Below are 18,496 nucleotides of genomic sequence, written 5' to 3'. Positions count from 1 at the left end.
AGAGCTGGTCTGGTTCCCTTAACGAAGTGTCCCTCTTGCGGGAAACGTGAAACAATTGAATATTTTCTTACTGATTGTCAAAGATATCCTGAATTGCGCTAAAGGACATTACAAACGCCGTTCCGGCTTCTCAGATTAGACTAAAATGTTCAAAATTTACTATATTTGGGGGCCTCGACCCATGGGCACAATGACAGGAAGGTTGGAGATTCCGTCCACCATTTGACTGCCGGGTCAAAAAAAAAAAATGGCGACTATGAAATAAAAACTTAAGGTCCTCTTATATTTCTACTAAATCCGTTATACTAGCTGTATTTTTGTTTTTATTTATTCCTACATTCTATTAAAATCATAGGCTAGAATCTGCTTGTTACTTCCCATGTACCTATTCACCAATTCTGTTTGCAGTTCTTTTATACTTCTTTTTTCTTACTGTTATATGGAACTACCCGATTATTGGCCAATCCATCAGAGTGGCTATGTGCCACTAACCTCTAGGTTATGCATCTGCATCTACTTCTGAGACAGAAATGTTTGCTTGGCAATCCAAAATTACCTGATTGAACCTAATCGATTACAATGCTAGACTGACCGGGCCCGTCCCCCACCATAGTTTTCTTTCATTTATTCATTTACCTATTATCAGTATTTTTATTCATAGATTTTTTCTGTTTGCTTTTTTTACCTGCGACAAAAAATTTTACCTTCCAAGTTCCAACGTTCAGGTATCAATTGCTGTGTTTTTATCCACCAAATTTACCCACCCGATTCATGGCTGATCTGCCAATGTGGGTATGCGCCACAACCACTCAGGCCAACATCAGCAACAACCCGCGAGCCTACGCCCTGTGGTCTCTACACCACGCTGGAAGAACGATCCATTATACTGTGTCCTGTGCTGAAGTGCAGGCAACAGTTGTAAGCGTGTAATAATTCATAACGGGACCAAAGCGCCAAAGGCGTAAGCGGCTCGTCGTATTACGGTGAGCACATCGGCAGCATTTTGTTTTTGCAGGCATCGACGCCGAAGGTAAGGAAGAAGAAGCAGCAGCAGTAGCCATGTTCTACGCCCTGCTCGCATGGCTTGCGGCCACGTCGTTGCCGCGACCCCTTCCTGTCGCTGGCGCTCCATTCGACGCCCCTGACGACGAAGAACTGTGGTCGCTGGGTGCGGGTAACGCGCCTCACTACAGCGAGCGACTCGTGACCGAGGGGGAGCCCTTCTCGCTCAGCTGCCGGCTGCCTCCAGGGCTGGAAGCCGGGTCGTGGCTCAAGGATGGCCGCAGTGTCGACGCAGCCGCCGGCTATGAGTTGCGGGAGCAGCACGCCAGCGGAACTTCAGAAAGGGTGAGCCATGCGCCGTCTCTGAAGCGCTCGGCCGCGTGCCCACCTTGTCAGGGCCGTGGTTCGTTAAGGTGTTCCACGAAGAACAAGCACCGCACAGGAAGAGCTGCAGCAGTCTGAGTGTGCAAGTGAAAAAATTTCGGCCAAAACTCGTCTGCGATGACATTCCAGGTATGCCAATAGCCGAAACGCGTCATGTATGAGGCGTGTAGTGCAACCGGGAATCGTTTCTCGCGCTTCCCTGTGGACACGCTGCGCCACACAGCGGCGCCGCCGCGAAGCCGGCGCGTACCAGTGGCACGTACCCAGTGGTACTTACCCAATGACGCACACTTACGGGAACGGTGCACATTTTCAGACTGCACTACGTTGAGGTTCAGCCCACAATTTGCTCCGCTTAGGTTAGACTTAGGTAGGCGGAAAGAAACTGGCCTGAGAATGTCAAGAAAGCTATTCGACTTTCCGCTTGACCTAGTTTGTTGCTGTGTTGCCCACCCTACAAGCCGCATACTTGCTGGTAAGCGTCCTAGTTATTTTCCTCCACTGTGAATCAATGTTTTTCCTGTACAGATACCTGAACACTCTCCCAGCCCATTTACTTTCTTCCATATTCCTCAGTAGTTCTTCATACTCAATTTTGCTGCAAGCTTCCCTCACTACAAAACTCGTCCGGCCCATATCACCCTGCACAGCTTCATTTATAGTATTCCCTTGAGCGCCCAATGCGAGGCGGCCCACTGACCTTTGGTTCCCGTCGAGTCCTGATTGTACCCCTGATTTAAAGCAAACAACCACATTTCCAAAAGTAAGTCCTGGAACCATTACACCTTTCCACATACCTCGGAGGACCTCGTATACCTATCGTATCCCCATAGCGCTCTGTGCCTCATTATGGCTGCATTTTTCTTCCCCTTCACTGGTACTGCTTTTTCCAGTGTTTCCATCTATCTGTTGCCTTCATTTATCCATATACCAAGGAATTTATGTTCTGTTACCCGATGTATTTCCTGGCCCTGTATCGCCACTGTCTGTTCATTGTTTTCATTGAATACCCTAACACCTGATTTTCTAACACTAAATTTCAAACCTAAATTGTTGGCTTCCGGTCCGCAGATATTAGCCAGACGTTGCAAATCACTTTGCTTGTTAGCTAGCAGCACAATATCGTCTGCATAATATAACCCTGGAAGCTGCTGCTCTACTCTGTACCCGCCCGTTTGTATGAGAGAATAAAACCGATATTACTTTCTTCTAGCGCCCACTCCATCCTCACCATGTACATCATAAACAGCAGCGGGGATAAAGGGCATCCCTGCCTCAGTCCCTTGTTGATATGAACTTTCTCCTCGCTCCTCATCCCTTCCCATTCAACGCAAATGGTATTTTCTAGGTAAACCTCTCTCAAAAGCTGTAGACAATCGTCACCTAAGGCTTCCCCTTCCAGAATATCCCACAAAATGTTGCGGTCTACGTTGTCATATGCTCCTGTAGTGTCTAAAAAGGCCACACAAAACGGTCTGTTTTCTACTTTTGATATTTCAATACACTGAGTAAGAACAAACGAGTTATCATCCATACGCCTACCTATTCTGAAGCCATTCTGAAGCTCTCCCAAAATGCCATTATTCTCTGCCCATGCTTGAAGCTTTAATTTGATTGCCTGCATTACTAGCCTGTATATTACCGATGTAATGGTCAATGGTCTATACGAGTGAATTCTGTCTTACTCCCCCTTACCTTCATAAAGAAATTTATTCTAGTTTGTCGCCAATTGTCTGGTATTCGTATATCTTTTAAAGTTCTTTCCACCGCTTTCACCAGAGTTTCCTCATTTTTTGGTCCTAGTTCATTTATCAGCCTAACGGGAACCTCGTCTAGCCCTGTGGCTGTGCGCTTATGAATTTTCTCTTCCGCTTTCTTCCAGTTGAAATTTGTCAGCACCAGCTCATTTTCCACTTGGGTCTTTTTCATGTTCTTTCTTTCTTCAGGTGCAGCCTCGTCATTGCCTAGGAAAGATTCGGCTGTTACTTTTCGGATGTAATTTATTGCCGCTTCTCCTTCCAGTCTGTTTTCATCTTCGTCTAGGATATGCTGTTGTATTGTTGTTGACTTCCTGCCTAATAATTTTATGTGGTTCCGAAATGTGGTTACTTATATATTATGTGGTTGAATTTCTTGCCACGAAATCACACTATGTGCATTTTTTTTTTCGATAATTGTGTCCTCCGCTGAGAAGGCTAGAGTATTACGGCGTTGATGTTCGCACGTGAAGTTTCCAATGCTAGTCGCATTCAGAAATTATTACAGGGCGAAACATTTTGAAAGTCCCACGCAGTGCGGGAATCTATGTTATGCGAAGCATGTTGCAGTTACCTGGCTATACAGCATTGTTTTGAGGTTCAGGAAAAGCGTTAACTGGTGGACCGGCGTGTTTGCTTACATAGAGAATAGCAAAGCACGTGCAAGAGGGTGTGAACACAGCAGCGCGACGACGACCACGTTCACGATCGGATCGCATGGTGGCAACGGCATGATGTCTACGGGGGCCCTCCGACGCGAATCCATGCTTGTGTGTTTTTGGTTTCTACGTGAGTACGCAACGGGCGTTAGCGAGAGAAACACAGATTGTGACGTGGTCTGCGACTAAGCATTATGCAATCGTACATACCGCGATGTTTATATCCTGTGATCTCTGTTAAAGTGGCAATGTCATTTATACTCCGACAAAGAAATGTTAAAAAAAAACTTGGACAGATCATGAAGTCGCTACGACGGCGCACAGTTTCTACATGTAGCATTAACTGCTACGATGAATGTGGGACGTTTCCGGAGATAATGCAGTCTAACAGTGTCGCAAAGCTCGAGCTGTCACGCGGAAAGACGAGGAAGTGCCACGTGATGTACGTGCCAAATGTTTCAAAGAGCTGAACCGCTTTAGAACGAGAGAAGTGTTCGTGCGATCGTAGCCTAATAATTAGAGCCCCCAGATGCGGTTGTCGACTGCAGAGTCCCGATTTCACCATCGGTCACGCATTAATTCCTTTTTTTTCTTAAAACGAGACGAACGAGACGATTAAAAGGTGAGGCTAATAAGGTGCTGTCTGAAAACGGTTTGGGCACACTGAATGGTCGACGTGGGAGCCTGTTTTCGCTGCAGCCGAAACCACTGTTGAATGTTCTTGCCGCGCTCTCCGTTTTACTGACGCTCTGTTTTGACTTATATCTTTTTTTGCGAGAAACGTGTGCGCTCTGCTCTCAAAAATAATCGGACAGGCTGTGTCAGAGACTTAGCTGCGAGGGAACGTGGAACGTCTTATGCGTGCTGAAGAGGATGAGTGGGCAATATATAGGCAGAAATGACCTTTCCAAATAAGGTCGCATATATTCATGCACTACAAAACTTACATCGCCTAACTTATGTTATAGCTAGACGGGGGTCTTAAAGTCTAATTTTGCAGTCGCGCTCGCTTCATATTCGTAATGGGCCCGTTGTCGCCAAAGGTGGTGAGCGCGAAGTAGCACCCTCTGCCTTGATGCCCGAGCCTTTTCCCGCCATTGTGGGACCCTACATGTCGAACGCCGGTGCTGCCATAGCCGAGAAAGTGTGAAACTTACGCAAAAATTTGTACACTCGTACGTTTTATAACTCCTGATGAGCACAGGTTTCAGATTATGCACACTATCTCTCCCTGAAGGTCGAGAGGGGCTAAATTTAGATCCGATAGCATCTTGCGTTACGCGACAACAGCGCCATCTGTGCCGGCGAGAGACGCATGATCGAGTAATGGTGCCTTGCCTCTAAACAACGACATCAAACTAAGACACGTGGGTGGTGCGGTAGCAAAGACATGAGCGACAATATTAAAACATGTTTTCGTAGCATGCGGCTTTAGCAAGCGACCCTCTCTGACCTATTTTAAACACATTTCATGTCAGAAAGCAGAGGGAAAAAGGGAAGGGGGGGTGTTCAGGTGTCTTCCCTCAAGTGTACGAAGAGGAGGAGGATGAGGTGAAGGGCAAGTTGCAAGCGCGAGAAAGGCTTGTGGTAGCGAGAGGCACACGATAGAGCCAATCATATTGGCCTTATTCAGTGTCTGTTGTGTGGCATGCTTTCGCAACATCTTAACATTATGGTGGTGGTGGTAGTGGTAGTAGTAGTAGTAGTAGTAGTAGGTTGTGGTGGTAGTGATAGTGGTGGTGGTGGTAGTAATAGTAGTTCTACTAGTAGTAGTAGTAATAGTAGTAGTAGTAGTAGTAATAGTAGTAGTAGTCGGGGGTGGTTCAGAGCGAGGTTGACAAGGTTGAGCATAGCTGCTGCTGCTTTCTGGTACACCGCGTCAGGGGGTTGTTCAGAGCGTGTGTTTATACAGGGTGTCCCAGCTAACTTGGACCAAGATTTTGAAAAACCTATGTGTTCTGCAGAACAGAAATCGCGTGGATGTTCTTAGCATTTATCTAAACTTACAGTGCCGTTTTCTTGCTCGTCTTTCTTGAGTAATTAGCCGAGATAAATAATTAACTTTTTAAATATAGTTTGAAACGTCCAGGCGTCAATAGGAAAGTTGTGGAGCTCCACAAATATTGCCCAACCCAGGCACTTCGAACAAGAGAGACTTAGGGTGGCCATTTTTATACGGGAAAACGAAAGCCAGCGGAGTTTTAAAAAATACCACGTGACAACGCGCTTTGTGCGCCCGAATGCGCCATGATTACATCGCTCTCAACCATGCTTTGTAAAAAACATCGCTCGCTTCGCGCCTTTCGTGATGCCCACGACAGAGCTTCGCGTTGTGCTTGGTTTCGAGATCAATGCCAGTGGGTTCGGGCGGCAGGTGAAATACAGGGCGGCTCCCATTTCTACGGCGATATTTGCACTCTCAAGCTAGCAGAATGCATGCGGAGGAAAAATTACAAGCTCATGAGTTCGAAATTGGAAGTAATACCCAACGAGAAAACACGCATTATAACAAGCTTGATAACGGCGTGTGAATTACGCTGGTTGTCACAAAAGGAGGAATCGTAAACTGACACAGAAGGTTGCTTCTTAGTTTCCGGTCCCTTCCTTATCGGCAGAGAATTTGTAGTTTTATATTACTTACGTGCCTTTCCCAGGTCGTACAAAAGTTTCACACAGCTGGCTTTTTTCATGGATAACGGTTGTAGAGATGTATTCGCTGGGATGTCTGTCTAAAGAATGTGTTCAAACAAGTCGCCCGCTGCCATAATGCAGTATTGGCACCTTTTCAGCACGTCCGATGTAGCTTTTTTGATGACGCAGGACGGTATCTATCTGCAGGCCTCATCAATCTCTGCCTTTAGCGCTTCAGGTGTAGTTGTACTTACGTTTGCGGTAGACTCGGTCTGTCACATGTCCAACCACAAGAAGTCAACAGGCGTCAAGTCCAGTGACCTTACATGCCATGCCACTAGTCCATGCCGTCCGACGCACTGACGTTTGAAGGCTTCGTCAAGCCAGGCTCGGCCGAGGCTGCTGCTGTCAGCTGGTGCACCGTCGTGCTGATACCAAGTTCATTTTAAAAACGCAAGCGGAAGATCACAGCGAAAATCTTCGACTGGGCCTTCCAAGATGTCGTTCACGTACCGCTGAGCAGAGAGCATGTGGTCAAAAAATATGGGGCCAATTATTCTTCCGTCAAAGGTACCGCACCACACACTGAATGGCCGTTGGTACTGGCGTCTGGTCTGCGCCACCCAATGCGGGTTCGTATCGCTCCAGTAATGCGCATTACGGAAGTTGACTTGAGAGTTTCTGGAGAAGGTTGCCTCATCTGTCCAGAGCACTTTGTAAACAAAATCCGGTATTTCGTCACTGTTCACAAGTATCCAATTTGAGAAATCAAAATGTTTTTGAAAGTATCTTTCTTGCAGCTTTTGATGCAGTCGTAGGTGATGCATTTCTGCCTTCCTAAAACATCTTGATACTGAAAACACTGAAATGCCGACCTCACCGCTCACATCACGCACGCTGGAATGAAGGTTTTGCAGTCATGAAAGCCAAATGTTTCCTTCAGCGTCTTCACTGATGGTCCCCTTTCTGTGCCGCGTCTTCTTGAAGCTATATTTTTCTTTCAGCGTCAAGTAACTTCTCATTGTAACCCCACATTGCCAATTTCGGTATACCTTGGCAGCTTCCCTCTTGTCGCCCCGTGCAGCTCCCAACGCTACGACCATGTTCGCCTTCTGCTCGCTTGAGTACGACATGCTTTGGGCACTGCAAACAAATTCGAAGCGGTTGCGCGGCACGACAGTAATAGACAGTCGAGCTCGCATGCATCTAGCCGCTGGCACAGCTTGGAAGAAAAGCGGCGTTGTAACAAATGATGCCCTCTCTCGCACAGGTCCCAGATGTAGGATGCATGTTTTGTGTGTATTTTTTCTATTCCGCATCGACTTGAACGCTGGGAAAAAATTTCTCTTCCCATCATATCGGTATAAACGGCTGATGACGATGCGTTCTTCGGCGACAGGCACGAGCGGCTGCTACGAAGCGCTTTTTCGGAGCGCCGTCGCCAGCCGCTGCCGGTGCTGTCAGAACCGAGCAAAGGTTGAAGCCATTTCTCGTAAGTGAAGAGAAGGCGCGGCGCTGGCGATGTTTTTACAAATCACTCATGAGAGCACTGTAATCGCGGCGCTTTCGGGCGCACAGAGAGCGCTGTCACGTTGTACTTTTGCAATTCCGTAAGCTTTCGTTTTTCCCGAACAAAAACGGCCACGCTAAGTCTACCTCATTGGAAGTACTTGGGTTGGGCAATATTTGTGAAGTTCCACAACTTTCCTATTGACGTCTGAACGTTTCAAGCTATATTAAAAAAGTTAATTAATTAAGCCATCAAGGAATTAGAGGCAACGAGAGAGCTGACGCGTGCGCCGCTCAAGCCTGCCATAAGGATATCAGTACTGTAAATATACCCTATGCAGATTGCATGAAGTTAGTAAAAAACAAGCTTAAAGAAAAATGGCAGCGTACATGGAATAGCGAAGAAAATAACAAACTACATTTAGTAAAACCTATTCTAGGAGAATGGAGATCATGCAGGCATCAGGAACGTTTTATTGAAGTAATTTTATGCCGCCTGCGCATCGGACACACCCACTTAACACACAACTTTCTATTGAAAAAACAAGATAAACCCTTATGTGAGAAATGTGGCAATGAACTCACTGTAAATCACATTTTATTCTCGTGCACACAACTCGAACGGCTAAGGAAAAAACATTTTACTGTATTTTACAATGAACACATTCCCTTCCATCCCAGTCTGCTTTTAGGAGATAACCCACTAGTAGAAACTTCATCTGTTTTTAGTTTTTTGAAAGACGCAGCGATCCTAAACGCAATATAGTATATCCCAGAACTACTAATTCTAAAATTTATTACCCGTTTTTTACACGCATCTTATGATGCACCTCACCCATTTTCTCAGTCCTGAGAAGAAGGCTGAGGTCTTCAATTGGTTTGTTGGGCTCCTCAGAGTCCTTGTCTGGACAAGGACCTCGATAAGGATACCCAATTTTTGAAATAAGTTAGACCATGTGTTTGGCGCATGATAGCCTAAGTTGCTTATGCGCCATAAAACCCAATACAATACAATACAATACAATTAATTAATTTATCTCGGCTAATTACTCAAAAAGACGAGCAAGAAAATGGTACTGTAAGTTTAGATAAACGCTAACATCCACGCGATTTCTGTTCAGGAGAACGCATAGATTTTTTCAAAATCTTGGTCCATATTAGCTGGGACACCCTGTGTATATACTTGACAGGAGTGCAGCAGAGAGGAAAGGCAACGCGAGGAAGAAAAATTCATTTGGGCCTTTGCACCACGTTGAACGTTTACAATACCCTTGGAGCTTCCTGGGCGTCGCCACGTTAGCCTGTTGGCAGCTACAATTATCTGTGACACCCCGCCAAAGCATTGTAAAAATTTCAGCGCAGCGCTTAGCTTTCTACTAACCGTCAAGTCCAGGGGGAAGCCATATAGAGTGATCATCACCGCTAATTATCGTCATTCAAAGCAAAGAGCACAGAGTGCTTCGCTCACATCGATTCCCAGAATGCGTTGGATCCACTTACTTTTTATTTCATTTAAAGACACAACATAGAGTAATATTTGTTGCAATCTAAATTTAGGTGCTCGGTATGGCTTGTGGTACGCTGAACCTCGCTGAGTCACAGTAGGCTACGTAAGCGCATATGCATGGTGTCACGAATTTTGATACTAAGGTGAAATACGGAGTACCTTGGGCAACCGCGGAACTTGACGGCTACGCTGAGAGGCCCCCTCTACAGTCATTTTTCTTCTGCCAATTTCACGCATGACGCATTGCGAGAATTCGCACATAAGCTGGAGTTTCCTTTTTTTTTATGGCCCGGCCTCTGGCAGCAGCAATTCAGGATGCCTGAGAATCAATGACAATAGTGTTAGACGAGGTTGACAAAGAGAACATGTTAAACGTCAAGAGCGCACCTCCTAACGTGGGTGGTTGCCAGCTCTCTGTATGCTACACTGACTCTATATACATACACATTCTTCACGCACCTTGGTATCGTAAAGATAGAATCACTAGCGTGGACAATAAAATAATGATATTTCAGGAATCAAAAGTCATTAACCTTGTAGAATTGTGGTCAACCTTGCTTACCAAGCTATGCATTTGTTCCGCGGACCGTTCTTTGCTTAAAGTACGATGAATGAATTTGGCGTCTGTGTTGGCGGTACTGGTTAAGCTCTGGTGGCCAAACGGTGGCTATGGCTATAGCTGTCGAGCCAAGTCTATGTTTTAGTTCGGGGCAGAATTGCAGTAGCACACAGGAGCCAACAAAGTGATGGCCTCGCTTGCGCAGGTACTAACGCTGACGGTGCGGGATGCTCAGGTGTCCCACACTGGTGAATACAGCTGCGTAAATGGTGCGCCCTTTCGGTACCACCACGTGATCATCATGCCTAAGGAGAGCAGTAGGGACCTTGGAAATCCACGGGAATTCAACCGCTGCATCACACTGGTGAGTGATTAAGTGATGCTTGCGCTCGTTTCAACAGTGAATTGTTTCAATGGAACGGTAGAACTTGTGCCGTTTTTGCACGAATATAACGCGAGGCGTTATATTCAAGTCACTCAGGTTTCTAACACGTATGATCGTATTATATCTTCTTCCTTTTTCAGCGGGACAAAGAGTCTCCCTTCCACCCACCCCCCCGCGCTTTATATTCGTGATCGCCTAATTTACGTGCAAATGCAGTAATTGGACTCTGACGCATCATTTACACGAAATGGTAGTCATGAATGAATGTTTGATTTTTAATGGCGCAAGGGCCAGGTATGGCCAAAGAGCGCCAATCTAGTGGAAACGGTAGTCATAACGCACGGTACTAAGACATAGCGCTTGACCTGTGTCCTTGTGCCAGTGTTGTCATCGTTAGCTAAGCGCTAAAGTATATGAAAACGTCAGATGGTTAACGAAGACGCAGAGGCCTAACCGCGAGTGGATCGTTCAGCTCCACCAGCGTTGAAAAGTAGAGTCGCGTCCCAGACCTCCCAGGTTACGAATTACTATGTTGACGTTTCCTCACAACTTGTTCAGGGATACGCGTTGATCGTCAAGGTAAATGATGCACAGTGATCTGCCCCGGCGAATCGCATTGGCCGTGAGCGGGAGAGAGCTAAGCCGAAGCAGTGCATTTTCTGATTTCAAGATTGGCATATTTTTTGTAATTAGTGCTTACGGCGTGGTGTTTTAGGTATTTATGCACAAAATGAGTCTGAACATGTACTCACGTCGGATGTCAGCTGTAATATATGGTGAATTAATAGCTGCACGCGCCCTTTGGGAATACGCTACGGTGTACATTGCTATGTCAAGATCGTCTATGTCGTGAACGTGGCTGAGCGAGAAAGTGTAACTTATACCGCAAGAGTTCATCCATAAGCAGCAATGGCTTTGTTAACACTGGATACGGTGGAACGCAATTACTCCCAGCTAGAAAGGTCTGGCAGTAGTGTTTGCCGCAACTAATTTTCAGAAGTCTATCACAGGGCGGAAAGTTGCATTCTTTAATGATGCACTGAGCTCGTGCTACGGATACCTGGTTTTCATAGGCTCGTGCCCGAAACGCTGTCTCCGTGCATGACTCTGCGGTATGTCTAACTTGCAGTGCAGGATTATGAGCCGCAATATCGGTCAGTAAAACTGCAACAGAATGCGGATGCGCTTAACAGGCTGCCATTGCCAGCGTGCGTTGAAGAAGCGCATCTCCGTGGCGACATGCATTTATTCGAGGCACTTCGAACACAACTTCTTACTTAGAGCAGTTAGCCATCTTGGCTAAAAATGACGCAGTTCTCTTGAAAATTTACACTGCTGTTCAACAAGGCGTCCTATACCAGTCTGAAGGGGAAGACGCTGCCCCGTATCGAAGAAGAGGCACACAGCTCGCCGCTCACCGCAGATGTATTACCTGTGGCTCGAAGCTTGTTGTACGAACAGCCGCAATAAGAGCAAGCAATTGCTCTTTTTTATGCAGACCGTCTTCGAGTAGTTGCGATGAGAGCCTGTGTACGTAGTTACATGTGACAGCCGGGTCATCCCGTGGACACAGACAGCGCAGCGTGCTCGCACACACAAGGAGATTCACCCAAGGCTGCGATTCCTTAAAGGACGCTTCCATCAACACCACGGCACACTGTGCACTTCAAATTTGTTGGACGTGTAGAAAGATACTTTTTTTGGTGGCAGTGGACACTTTCACCAAGCGGGTAAAGGTGAGGAAAAGAAATCAACTGACCTCAGCAACAGTCATTCTTCAGTTGCGGTCACGTTTTGCGATCTTTCGCATACCTCCCAAGGCATTGTGAGATAACGAGAAAGCATTTATTTCGGCGGGAAATGAAAAAAAAATCACGAGGAACAACGGAAACGCAGCGGTCACTTCTGCACCTTATCACTCCGCAACCAACGGCCAATCTGAAATATATGTTAGTGCACTGAAGAAATGACTGGCCGTAGAGACCTCAGGGTCCCTTAACCTTCGAGTCTCTCGATTCCTATTTCTGCAGCAGACTAGGCTCGATAAAACAACTGGAGTTACAGCAGCAAGAACTATGAGTAGCCGTGATCTGCCGATGCAAATTGATCTGTTCGTGCTGAGAAAAACAACCGACGAAAATGAACAGCTACCCAACGAGAGCAGGTTCCAGCCAGACGAACTCGTCTTGGAGAAGCCATTCGGAAAGGACCCTGACTGGCGCCCGGTATTCTCATGAAGCCTTTGGGTTACCGATCATGGCTCGTGAACTGTGGCACAGCCACTTGTACACAGCATCTGAATCAGCTAAGGAAGCACCGAGGCCATCTAACGACCGACATGGAAGCGTCAACGAACCTGGCGCCGGAAATACACTTCAACTCGAAGAAAAAAAAGTCACAGTTTCGCCCGAAAGGCGAGGCATCGATTGCGATGGCAAATTACTGCACAGCTATACAAAATAAAGATAGTCGTTTTATCCACCGTATAAATGAGTAAACATAGGCATAGTAAATGAAGTACCAACCATAGTGTCATGCGCACCCAAGCCAACATGAACACATCTCACTCGATGACCGCGGAAACTGTGAAAACGCTGCAGTGAGGAAACGCGGCAGCAGCAGCGATGGAACTGAACTTCGCGCGGCCGCTCGCATCAACGCGAACTACGCCGCGAGAACAGCGCAGCCCGGACTCAGTACTCGTCGCAGATGGCTTTCAAGATACAGCCGCCCGGCCGGGCGCACGCGGCCACCGGTGCCTCCCGGAGTAGAACGCGCCCCCCTTCCTGCCCTCCGCCCGAAGCCTTGCGCGCCACTGAAGGCGGCGCGCTTCCTCCCCGCTTTCGTCCGTTGCGCGCGCGAGATTACCAGCTCACCCTTGCAAGCTTTCATTCGCACATAGAGGATAGGGCGCGTGGCGACAATTTTATCGTCCTTGGAATTTATATGGAACCTCACGCCGATGCCGATGGTGACGCCGACGGCATAAATGCACCTGATGTGTGCATATAATTGCTATCGCAATAAAACGTAGCTCAGATGACACCGGTGCAGTAGCAAGCCGTGATTCCGATGCGATCAACACGCGGGTGTACTGCCTGGCCTACATCACCACTGGAACGAAATCTCGTACGTTACCTTAGCACGTAATAGGTCACCTATAAGACGGCGGGCCGGTGGTGCCGACTTTCTTGGTGCTCCGGAATCGACAACGCTTCTAATAGTCGCCAGCAGATGACAACGGATAAGACAATGTAATTCAGCTGCCATGTCGGGCTTCTCGCAAGACAAGAACGTAAGGGTAGTGCTGTGTGATCGGGCATTGTAGGTGCGGCCGACAGACTGGCGTTATTCAAGTAAATAAGTTTTGTTAACTTGACAGTATATGCCGCAAACACTGGTAACATTTACGTACGAGCGAGCTGGTGCAGGATATCAAGGTGGTGACGCCGGACATTTATTTTTCTTGCGTATATTCCCGCCTCGCAAAGGCTCCTCTCACTGTTAAAGCGACGGCTTTGGCACTGATGAAGTGTCATTTGGTGATACATGATAAGTTTTAATATTTTAGTGTGCCTTAAATGTCAGCATTGTCAGTCTGGAATCGTCTAGCTTTTAAGTGCCTACTGTGACAGTTGGGCAACGTGAATTGTGTGAGAAGATATACTCTACAGGGCGAGTTGGCAATGGATCATGTTTTGAGGGTAGCGGAGCAAATGACACAATACGACGGAAGAAGCTTTGACATTCAAGGGATATATTTTCTTAGGTACTTTAACTTTTAAGGTTTCACTTTCCAAAACCTCAATGTTAGGTAAATGCTTATTTATGTCACATGCTAACCAGGCGAGCCACTATAAGAGGAAGCGAGAAGAATGAAAGAACAGACATGATTGGTGTAGCATACACTGCGATAGCCGCGACGCGAAATGAAAAAAAAAAAACAAACAAACAAAAAAACAACCGCACGTCTACGTTGTCATCAAAGACCTAAAAGAGGTCATTCACAGTACAAAAGATTTATCGATCGGCGCCTGACTCACACATTTAGACTGACTGTTTATTTTGTTGATGGCTTCCGCAATTTCTTGTACTTGGTCGAATTGTAGGCAGCCCGTGCAGTATCGACAGTTCGTTGCTAGATGAGATTGGGTTACCGTCTGTAGGTTGTATGCATGCTCTGGAAGGCGTTTGTTCACACATCTCCGTGTCTGGCCAATGTCGACACATCCGAAGGTGAAGAGAATCTTCTCCACCATCACCCATCTGCTTGGCACATACTTGATTTGTCTCATTAGTGCAAGCCGCACGTGTACTGTTGCCACCTAGTCTGCGTCCGCACACACTCCAGCTAAGTTTTTCATCGGAAAAACAATAGCGGTGTCGTACGTGGCCATCATCTTTCTCATAAGTTGCGAAAGTCGATGAACATACGATGCAACCGACTTCCTTTGGCATCTGAAATCCACATTTTCGGGGTGCCTGCTGTCTGTAGCTACTTTCGTATCTCTCGAAAGTTTCCTTGAATTGCTCGTTATTACGCACTCGGGACACCCTGCTTTCTTGAGCCTGGATACCTGTTCCGCCATGCTTAAATTATTCTGGTGCACGCGTGACATCATCAAAGAGCAGCTGGAATGCACGAGCTAGCTATGGCCTTCTTCGCGTGTGCGCAGAACAATAGCTTAACAGCATTTTCCTTGATCTAGGGTGGCACCTCCAGCAAGCGTGAGTGGGGTTCAACTGCAGGTTGACGTCTAGGAATTGCAGCTGGCGTTCTTCAGAAGTTTCGTGGGCAAACGGCAAGTCATGTCTTTGCTCTCTGAAGACTTCGCGGTCTTCTTGCACAGTACGTGCAATGTGCTTTTTGTCATCAGCCACTAGGTGATCATCGACCTACCTGAGTATCTCTCTGACGACTCCGTTGAGGCAGTTCTCAATTGCTCGATCCATTCGGGCCAACGAAAGCTTCTTAGGACAAGGGCGACCCCAGAGTCCATGCAGACTGCTGGCCGCTGTAGTACTGAGCTGTGTAGGCAGACAGTCCAACCTCAAAAGATGACGTCGAAAAGGCTTACAGAGAATCAAAGAGTCAAGATCAAAAATAAACTTGTAATGAGGCCTTAGTTGATAAAATGAGACCAGAAGCCAGGCCACGACGTTCATTTAGCCTCCTGAGACCCGGGATGCATTTGGGTGCACAGATTTTTTCCAAACTTTCAGAATAAGTCAGTAGGTGTATGAAGATGAAAAGTGTTGAATATTTTTTTAACAGCCCTGATAGTTTCAGCTCAGCGCGATGTCCAATATATTGGACACCGGGATGCTACCCGGTCTTTTTCACCCAGCGCGCACGTAATGTCATACCGCAGATATTTCGCTTAAATTCGTGTGCAAAAATATTTTAATAACTCGAAAGGCAAAGTAGTGTATAAAGTACAAAAAAGAGCATTCCTCTGCTCAACAAAAATTTTGCTCTTGTGTTCACTTCCTGTGGGCAATTTCAAAACACTTTTTGTTCCTGGGTGATGCCGAAGAAGAGCCGACATTTGGTGAAAAAGATTTGTTTCCATGTCGCAGCCATGTAGTCTGCAACGGGCAGCGTTTGCAGTGTCAGCCAGCGTTGAGCAGTGGGTAGTGCTCTTTTTTGGGGGTTCTCGAGGAGACAGTCGAGCCTGCCTTGATGGCGGATGCAACTCGGCTTTGTTCTCACTCTTCGTTTCATCCTGCTTCTTCCCTTGAGCCACGAGAGTCTGAGCAACAGATTGGCGGAACTGCATATATTTGAGTATTTCTTTCCGCTGTTTCTTTAGGGAGCGTATGTCCCGCGTGTACTGCACCCAGGAGTTGCTGAGGGCAATGTAGAAGAGGTGAAAGATGGCTCTGACTGTCCACTTGTTGACGCGTGTAGTAACTTATCATTTGGTCTGCCTTGTCAACACCCCCCATGTTGACGTTGTACATGCGCACAATATCTGGTCGAGGAACATCGATATGTTCTGTTCTTTACGAGACCACCTGCGACAGGTGTCTTGCGGCTCCTAGCCATGGATTGAAAAAAGAAAGGTTATCCGCTTAATTCATCAGACACGCGAGGCCGGTCCCCTAAAGAAAAAAAAGAGACGCGATTTCGTCCACAAGCCGCTAAATGCCAACAGTACTCGCCTGCTGTTCATAACAAGGCCATCTCAAAAGCGCGGTCTAAATAACCGGCTTGAGTCCTAGCGTCCAACATAATGGACACGCGAAATCAAAGGAATCGTGAAAAAAAGTAAGCGCGCCAAAAATTTAAATTTCGTATTCTGCGCTTATGCTGTTGTATTAACTTTATTATAAAATCAAAGATATGCCCTGAAAGCAGGTAGAAATACGAGAAACAGTGCTGACTTCTCCGGCAGCTGCCGTAAAACGCCGCGCCGCTGAATGCCTCCACTGTGGAATTGTTTCGGCAGGAATTTGAACGATGTATTTTCATCAATGCTGCATAGATGGCGCAAGCAGGTGTCCAATGAGTTGGACAGTGCGGTTTCATGAGGATGAAAGCCTTGTGAGAGAAGTGCTGTCTTATTTCTTAATGTCCAATATATTGGACAAATCCCCATAGCGGGGACTCAGGAGGTTAGAGAGAGCAGCTACTAGCCGAATTCCATACGTATTCAGGCCCGCACTTATGTGCCTCCACAGTGAAAATTCATGCAGATATTGTTACGGAAGGATGAAAGAAGAGAGAGGATGAAGAAGATCGCGAGGCGCTGGCTGCTGCATGTTGTTGGTAGTCAGCCATCGGAACTACTTTGACTCATCCTGTATATATATATTGTAAATACAGTCCTTCTATACTCCCAACATCCCCGTAATATATTGGTGGGAAGTGCGAGGTACCACGGTTGGAAACGGAGCTCCGAAGCGGACGTCGCATCACCGTCCGCACAATGAAAGAGGGTGAGCACGCGGGATCAACGTCATTTCCACCTCCAACGTCACCATCGCCAGTTACGTCGCTGTCGCCTTCGGTTGTCGTTGTGCAATCCAATGATCCTGGAACTTTCTGCGAGACTGATGGCGCCGACGTTGAAGAGTGGGTGGCTATATGTACGAGCGCGTGAGTGGAATAAACAGATGAGACCCTACGCTTATGCTGGCTAACCTGTTGTTCTACCTAACAGGTACGACAAAGGCGCGGTTCGAAAAGCACGAAGAGGAGCCAGCCAGCTGGGACCAATGCAAAGAGAAGTTGATAGAGTTGTTTGACAAACCCGCCGATCGTAAAATGGCCGCAAAGCAGGAACTGGCCTCCCGTGCCCAATCCCCCACCGGAGTCCTATGCCTCGTACATCCAGGACGTGCTGGCACTTTGTCGTTAAGCCGATCACGACATGACAGAAGCTGAGAAGATCAGACACGTGCTTAAGGGCATTGCTGACGACGCCTTTAATCTGCTCATGTGCAAAAGCCGCTCTAGAGCTCATGCTATCATTAAAGAGTGCCGACAATTCGAGCAGGCCAAAAGCCGACGCGTCTTGCAGCCAGTCACCAGACTTCCCAATACTGCCGCAACGTCGACGTGTGAAGATCAACCCGCACAGCAGCATGCGTCGCCATCGGGGGATGTGTTGCGAATCATTGGACGTGAACTGGATGCGATGGCGCCCGCAGTTTTTCTTTTTTTTTGCGTAGCCCTGGTGCTATCACTTCTTCAGTTCCCCTCGTACAAGCTATCGTTCGCCAGGAACTTGAAAATATCGGATTACATTCTGTCTGTGCTGTCGCCAATCCCAGAGCTAACGAACGCCCTTCAACTATTTTCGCTCCACCCCGACGCTTCTCTCCGCGCTATCGCAACCCAACTGAGTGGAAAACTGTGGAGGACCCGCCGATATGTTTCACCTGTAGCCGCATCGGCCATGTCGCCCGATACTGTCGCAACTGGTGGCCCTCAACACCTCGCACGCCGACCAACCTGAACCGTTTTGATGGAAATGTCCGCACTGTTTCGCTCACTGCAGGTTGGAAATGGCGTTGCTAGCGTCTAACAGCGTCGTCAACGCTGCTAGCAACACGTGCTACGGTCGTTCACCATCGCCGCGTGGACACCAGTCTCGT

General features: G+C 47.2%; 1 protein-coding gene across 1 annotated transcript in view; it reads left to right on the top strand.

Annotated features, from left to right (window-relative positions):
- The first annotated feature begins 814 nt into the window (after positions 1 to 814).
- The window catches only part of LOC135912537 (protein sax-3-like), a 39,184-nt gene continuing 21,502 nt past the window's right edge, over positions 815 to 18,496 (top strand). The window contains exons 1-3 of the mRNA XM_065444996.1: positions 815 to 918; positions 1,016 to 1,347; positions 10,214 to 10,372. Coding sequence (XP_065301068.1) covers positions 1,060 to 1,347; positions 10,214 to 10,372 — 447 coding nt within the window. The 5' untranslated portion in view covers positions 815 to 918; positions 1,016 to 1,059. The remainder of the gene's footprint in view (positions 919 to 1,015; positions 1,348 to 10,213; positions 10,373 to 18,496) is intronic.

This window comes from Dermacentor albipictus, chromosome 1 (assembly GCF_038994185.2).
Source record: "Dermacentor albipictus isolate Rhodes 1998 colony chromosome 1, USDA_Dalb.pri_finalv2, whole genome shotgun sequence".
In the NCBI taxonomy this organism is placed as follows: domain Eukaryota; kingdom Metazoa; phylum Arthropoda; class Arachnida; order Ixodida; family Ixodidae; genus Dermacentor; species Dermacentor albipictus.
This window is presented reverse-complemented; position numbering and strand designations above follow the sequence as displayed.